This window comes from Vollenhovia emeryi, unplaced genomic scaffold (genome assembly GCF_000949405.1).
Source record: "Vollenhovia emeryi isolate VEMERY1.0 unplaced genomic scaffold, V.emery_V1.0 DF939568.1, whole genome shotgun sequence".
NCBI classification, from domain to species: Eukaryota; Metazoa; Arthropoda; class Insecta; order Hymenoptera; family Formicidae; genus Vollenhovia; species Vollenhovia emeryi.
In genome coordinates, this window is record NW_011966798.1 from 14833 (window position 1) to 22656 (window position 7824).

The 7824-nt window shown below is 31.5% G+C and overlaps 1 protein-coding gene across 2 annotated transcripts; it reads right to left on the minus strand.

Annotated features, from left to right (window-relative positions):
• Positions 1–5277: 5277 nt before the first annotated feature.
• On the minus strand, positions 5278–7793 carry LOC105557204 (probable tRNA N6-adenosine threonylcarbamoyltransferase). 2 transcript variants are annotated; one of them, XM_012004389.1, is made up of 4 exons: positions 7548–7793; positions 6586–7027; positions 5638–5747; positions 5278–5565 (listed from the first exon to the last, which is right to left on the minus strand). In XM_012004389.1, exons 1-4 carry the CDS (start codon positions 7660–7662, stop codon positions 5294–5296), a joined length of 939 nt encoding a protein of 312 aa, XP_011859779.1. In that variant the 5' UTR covers positions 7663–7793; the 3' UTR covers positions 5278–5293. The 2 variants fall into 2 exon arrangements, with proteins under 2 accessions (XP_011859779.1, XP_011859778.1); XM_012004388.1 differs by having other exon boundaries at positions 5638–5816.
• Between the last annotated feature and the right edge of the window lie 31 nt (positions 7794–7824).

Consider the following 7824-nt stretch of genomic DNA (forward strand, 5'->3'; position numbering starts at 1 on the left):
TACGTTTATAACGATTGCGATGACAACGGTGGCGATAACAACGACGACGACGATGACGACAACAATAGTAATGATAGTGACATTGGTGACAACGGTGACAATGATGACGCTGACAATGACAATGATAATGACGATGATAATGACGATGAATAGCACTAGCACTAACCACCACTTTTTCCACCGAGCGCTGCAATCGACACCCTGCGCGCTTATCGATTCAACGCTATGGCACAATCGCGCGCGCGTTAGGGTACGAATGCGAGGGTGCACGACGTTGTCCTTCTCGGATATCACGTATCAGAATCCGAACGCGCGAGCACGAGAAAGGTTCAGCAAGGGAACAAGAAAATCTATAAAAAACACAATAAACTGTCAACCTTTGGTTGGTTGAATATAAATAAATTCGCGTCATCGTTACTAATATCGCACAGCTATCAAGCAGGAGACAAAAAAAGGAGAGGCCGTATAACAGAGAAACTTCGAAATCGTTCGACCGCCGTATTTCCACCACTACCTACTGCTGTCGATTGCTTTTGATAATAGTGAAGGTGATGGTACAGTCTCTGCCATTATACTGTTCGTTGGTGCCGACAGAGGCACTACTACTTGGATGCAAGCCAGCGGTGCGCCTGCCTCAGCGATTATCCCGAGCTACCCTGCGCTTCGGGTCGCGCGTCGTCTCCCGCACTCTGTTCCAGTGACGAAGTAGCACTTTTCAAGAGCGAATTTTGCGTAAAACCAAACGGTGCCATTCATAATGTTATCGCAGTGAGATTTTACTTTTGAATACCATTTCTAATTATTAATAGTAATTTAATTAATAACAATATTAAAAAGTTTATTTATGAAATTAATAAAATAAATTAATACGATTTAATTATTCATTTAAATATATCTTCGGTGTAACGATTTATCAATTTTATAACATGTATGTAATATAAAAAAACTAACATTAATCAAATTTAGCAGGAATTTGATCATTAATATCGTTTTCTTTATATTTTAATTATATAAAATATAAACCAGTAATAATATGTTATAAGTTTACCAATAAATGGCTCGTATGGCATTCAAACAAAGAGTAGCTACCCAAATGTTCGATTGATGTTTCCATCCCTGTTTTCCCCTACTCAGATCTCTTTTTTGGCACGGATGACTTTGTAGCACGTTATCATCAAAATTCATGTTTTTGACGTAAAGCTTTGTAGTTAGGTAATCCAACCAACGCGTTTGCTGTTCCTTATGAGGATCAAATCGATAGATCCATCGTATATGCGCCAAGAAAATATTTTATATGTGTACATATGATTAATATAGACTGATCGATATGGTATTTAAACGATTTCAGTATTGAATCAGTCAAAGAAAGGCTCAGAAGATGTATAAAACTAGACAATTGTTACGATGTAAGTACTTTTTCAACAGGATATTTATCCAATTATTCTATTTATCAATAATTTAAATTCTTTCTTTTTTAGCTGATTGTCATTAACACACAAGGCGACATATTTAGGAATAACATGAAGGTTGCTGTGAATAATATGGCGAGGAATCCTTAGCAACTTCTGTGTTTGTATAATTTATAATTATTAGCTACTTTTAAATAATAAATGTACAAGTATATTCTTTAACGTACTAACGTAAATGCTGAAAAATATATAACTTTTTGTAAAACATAAATAAAATAATCTGGAGGAAAAACTAAATTTAATGAAAATTAAAATTTATTATATGTAAAATTCAATAATTATTCTCCAAGCACAAAACTATTTTTGTTATTAACTTTTTAAGTTTTTCTCTAGAATGTTTAATAAAAAACTTAAATCTAAACTTGAATAAATCTAACACAAGAAGTATATAATCTGACATTGATCAATATAATCGGACACACCAACCGATCTGACAATCAGGAAAAGTGTTTATCTCTTATTGTCTGATTATGAGAACATGACATGTTTCTAATTATACTATTTACCATCTAAAGATGGTTTGAAGCGAAGCCGGAACGTCTATTTCCATTATAGATATTACTTTTAATTAAAGAATACTGAAGATATATATTCATAATTTAAATAACTACAACCTGCTTTGATCTTTGTTCTGTTTATTATTTAATACAACAAATATGTACAAGATAAACTATATTAATGTATCACTACAAATATTTCAATAATTTCTTATTATAGGAAAAATTTTAAATAAAAATATTACAGCATCAATGATTTTTATTGACCGTATCTGGCAATTAAAATTCTTATTGCGACAAATATTACCCCAACCAGGATTCGAACCTGGGACCTCCCTCAATCCGTGCGGGCGTCTTAACCAGCTCGATCACTGGGGCTGTAGGTAATATTGCTTGCAATAACATATATTAGTTAAGATATTGTTTACGCGTCTATTTCGACTTTTCGGAACAGTGCGTCGATACGGGTTGTCGACCATACACTGAACTGTCGAAACGCGATTTTTTAAAATTCCCTTTCCCCTGCCTTCCCCCCATCCCTCCCCCCATCCCTTTTCCCCCTATTACGGAGGAACACCATGTTTTGAGGTCAATGGTGTATAATAAACTATTAAGAATGTTATTGCGAGCAATATATTACCTACAGCCCCAGTGGTCGAGCTGGTTAAGACGCCCGCACGGATTGAGGGAGGTTCCAGGTTCGAATCCTGGTTGGGGTAATATTTTTCGCAATAAGAATTTTAATTGCCAGATACGGTCAATAAAAATCATTGATGTTGTTAATTACTGCTGGCGACTTTTAAGAGTATTCTTAATAAAAATATTACATTTCTAAGAAGACAACAGGATAACTCACTCATACTTTTCAATTATTTGCAAATTCACATTTTATTCATGCATACTCAATACAAAATTATTATCTTAAATATGACAGCAATCGCCCATCACACAGAATCACAATTACAATTTTTAAGTTCCACACCTCATACTGAAATTTACAAATTATCGTTTTTCACGCGTACAAATCAATATAGATATGTAAACGTCAAGACATTTACAATTCTATGATAAAAACGATATAACGCACGTCACACATTCTTTACAGTACTAAAAATTACAAAACATTCCATGTGTATGTATTAATATTTTTATGTATAAAATAATAAGATAAAACGTGATTGATACAAACAAAACAAATGTATATTTTCAAAATAATATAGAATTGTACATTACAAATTATAAATTTTAATTGCAATTACGAACCTGTTTTATGTCACATATACAGAAACAAATTTAATCATAATGTCTATACGTGTAACATTAATTAATTTTTTTCTATAAAAATCTTATTTTAAATCTTCTGACATAATTTACTCGATAAAATTTTTTTAAATAATTTGTTTAATAACAAAATACACGCTAACTATTAGTATAACTATTACAATTACTCTACAAGGTAGTAAGTACAGTGAGAAAACCGCAATAAACATTGCAGAAAAGAGATGACAATAAAACTCTTACATGTTCTTTTTAATAGCGATTTTTTTATAAAACGCGTTGATATTTCTTTAATGGATTATAATCTTTTACATTTTTAACGAAGTACTTAATTGCACATTACACGTATATGGAATAAATCATTTAACATAATCTTCTACAATATCTTAAAAAATAGACATTATATAAAAAAATTTTTAGATAAAAGATTATTTTAAAATTTGTAAAAAAGAATTTCTATTTATCATAAAAAATTCTTGTAGATTATTAAAAATTCTTGCTGATATTGAAATATTTTAGAAATATGATTACATTCTTTTTTATTAAGAGATTTTCCAGTAAAGAAACACTAACAAGTGTATGCCATTCTAAGAAATCTATTCAGGGCTGCGTACGGAAACATCATCCGAGTATTATTGTATGCTAGTTTAATATTCGGTGAACAAGGACAAAATAATATTTCTAAACGTAGCCCTGTAAATGAAAAATGGGGCCCTAAATGTATAAATCATTAAATAATAATTATTAAAATAGTAAGAGAACTGAAAAAATGTTTACATAGTGTTGTTTGTACACGCACGCTCACGCAGACGCGCACGCAAACGCGCACACAAAGGAGATAATTTTAATTTACAACTTCCTTATAAATTTAACATCTTGAGTAACGCTAATGTCAACGGTGTCATAACTTCTATACCTTACAGTTCAAGAAGTTTTTAATGAAAAATGACTTTAACCTACCACTTTCAAAACATCTCAATATTAACTAAAAATTCTGTACCTAAAACGTCTATTATTGTGACTGACATTTTGGCAAACTTATGCAAAAGAACCAAATCAACTTGCATTTCTTAGTAAGTTGTTTTCTTATAATATTTTTCTAACATTTGTTACAAAACACTTTTTATATTTCAATCTGCAGGTACGACTCTCCAATATACCAAGAAATTTATCACATTGGTTTTAAGATTTGTACTTAACATAAAAATAATTACTACAAGTTATAAAAATCTGCAGATTAAAGTTATTTTTAAAAAATGCTTTTCAAGTTTTAACTTTAAAAATAATCTCGGTAGAAACGCGTTGTAGAAAAACAATTTATAGGAATTTATAGAAGATATTATTTGTACTACATATCTTGTGTTAGGGATTGCCCACCATGACCGAAACTCTCTGTACATATCGTAATTATTAATTCTGTTTCAATTCACATTAGTAGAATCAAACTTTCTATTATAACACAACAATAAAAGGATTATATCGACGATAACTGGCACAGTATATTTTCAATTAATACACGACGTTTCAACCAGTAATACTGGTTCTTCTCAAGTATCACCCATTAGATGTGACAGCAAGAAATCTACAAAAAGTTACATTGTGTGAGCGAAAATACAGAAGTTGAATTTATAAAATATAAGTATGCAACAATGTCGCTAAAACTTACAGGTGATGTATCAAAGAATACGATTGTGTAGAAGTGCATAGTCAAGAAATGGAATCACTCCGCACAGTAAGGAAGAGTTAAAAAATTTAAAAAAAATTGAACTACTTCTCAAAGTGTCAAGCATTGTCAGCGTTTGATAGGACACTGAACAACTGGTCGAAACGTGTATTAATTGAAAATATACTGTGCCAGTTATCGTCGATATAATCCTTTTATTGTTGTGTTTTACTCACTGGCGATCTACCTCTGACTATTGTTTCTATTATATAAATTAAATAAACTGTAAAATAAATACTAGAAATTATATACTATTTTATAATACTCAATCAATATATGATAATGGGAATTTAAATATTTCAACAAAAAATTTCCTTAAAAATATTTTATTTTCTCCATGAAACATGTACGTTATCTGTTCGGTATCTTTGAACACAGGTAGTTTGCGTCCAAGGAGTACTACCCTTGCATTTATATTGAAGTAATCCAGCAACCGCGATCATAACACCATTGTCTATACAGAACCGCTCATCTGTTGCATAAAGAGTCGCATTCCTTTCCTTACACATGACTTTCATCATTTCCTGCAGTCTTTCATTACATCCCACACCACCCACGATCAATACCTCATTCGATCCTACATGCGCCATTGCACGTTCTATAATATATATATAGTGTAAATAAACAAAGAAAAAACTAGAAAAATATTCATCCATTTGAAGATAAATACCTGTGATTTCGATGAGCATGGCAAACACAGTCTCTTGTAAAGAGAAACATAAATCTTCAGGAGTAAACTCTTTCATATCAAGCCATTTAGAAAGATGTTCCTCTATATAACTTAAAATACCAGAAAATGATACATCCATTCCTTTCACAACGTATGGTAGCGATGCCAATTTTTCACCCCTTTTTATATCCATCAAATTTTAATCGTCATTTTCAATTCAAAGAACCCCGCACTAATCATATAGGAAATTGGATCTCGGTTAAATTGGCTAGTTTTCACATATGTTGTAACTTATGACCTGCTGAACAAAAAATATAATGGGCTCAAACTTAAATAATGGCTAATTACTGAGCTACAGCCAGTCACACATGGAAAATTTGGGTTCTGCGGGTCTTGTTTGGAAATACTTTGAAGCATATTAGGAAAAATGTTTCAGACAAAAGTTGTTTGGTTCGATATATATTTGTTTGTTTCGAAATAAGACTATATTTCATAGTGTCTTTGGAAAAACTCTTGACATAAAAATGTGCAATGAAAAATGGGGGTGTCCATTTAAGAAATTAAAATTGACCTTCATGTGACCTTTAAATGATTATCCAAGGTCAATTAATGGCATCGTCTTATGTCTCCCTTCGAACCAAACAACTTTTGTCTGAAACAGTTTTCCTAATATGCTTCAAAGTATTTCCAAACAAGATCCGCGGAGCCTAAATTTTCTATGTTTGACTGGCTGTAGCCCAGTAACTAGCCATTATTTAAGTTTGAGCCCATTATATTTCTTGTCCAGCAGGTCATAAGCTACAACATATGTGAAAACTAGCCAATTTAACCGAGATCCAATTTCCTATATGATTAGTGCGGGGTTCTTTAAAGTTGAATCCAATATATAAGATTCATAAGCATAAGATTAATTTTTTCAGTACTATAATTATATAAAAAGTTACTTGCTTTTTTGCTAACTGCTCTATATTGTATCCAGGAGAAGGATTATTTGAAAGCTTTAACAGCCTTGCAAATCTATCCAAGCAATTTCCAACTGCTATATCAATTGTCTCACCAAAAATGCGATATCTCTGTCGGGAATATGCAATGATTTGAGTATTTCCACCAGAAACATACAAAACGGTAGGATTTTCAGTGCCAGTGATTAAACGTCCCATCTCAATGTGACCAATACAATGATTGACTGCAACCATAGGTTTATTGTATAATTGAGCAACAGTCCTAGCCACTAAAGCAGCAACTGTTAATGGCGCTCCCATTCCTGGTCCCTTTGTATAACAAATAATATCTACATCCTTCAGAGTAAGCTTTGCATCTTCCAATGCTTTTTGTAAAACATTTAATATATGCCTCCTATGATGTTGTGCTGTCTCTCTAGGTAAGAAACCTAATATGAAAACATACAGATTACATGTTAATGTAGTTGTTCAGAATTTTTAGAAACAATTTTTATCTTTACTAGTAATATTTATATCACTACTAGTAATATTGATAAATTAAGTACAAAGTGATATAATTAAAATAGAAAGAAATTAACTTATTTTCTAATCTAAGTAAAGTTAATTTTTATAACTTGAATATTTTATATTTTCAATATACACCTAGTTCACTAGATATGCCTTTCCGTAAAATAAAAATTATATATGTATTTATTTATTTTTTTATTTATATGTAATTCAGCAAATGCAATTATATTTAAATCTATTTTACATTCTCCTGTCTTCTAACTTACAAGAGATACAGTTAAAGAAGGAATACAATTAATTTGATGGTTTAAAACCGATGGACATGTAACGGTACATTTTAAGTAAAAAACAAAAATAATATTTAGAATTAACTTGCACTAATAAATATAAAGCATTTAATATATATGCTTGCATATTTACAAAGTGTTATTTTGAGGTTACCTTCTCCTGGCGGAGTAACATAAGTGTGACGTACGTTCGACAATACCTCTTGATCGCGAATTATTCCTACACCCAATTTATTCGCACTACCTTCAAATCCAATAGCTACGACCATTTTTCACAAGTTTTTATTTTATAGTTGAAATTATGGATCGCAGACAAAAGGCTCGTTTTCTGCTCCTACACTAGTGAACTAGTGCAATAAATTAGAGTAAGACAAGCATATACTTTTCTCATTGGCTGCGTTCGGGGAGACGCTATTAGCGCTGAAAACGTC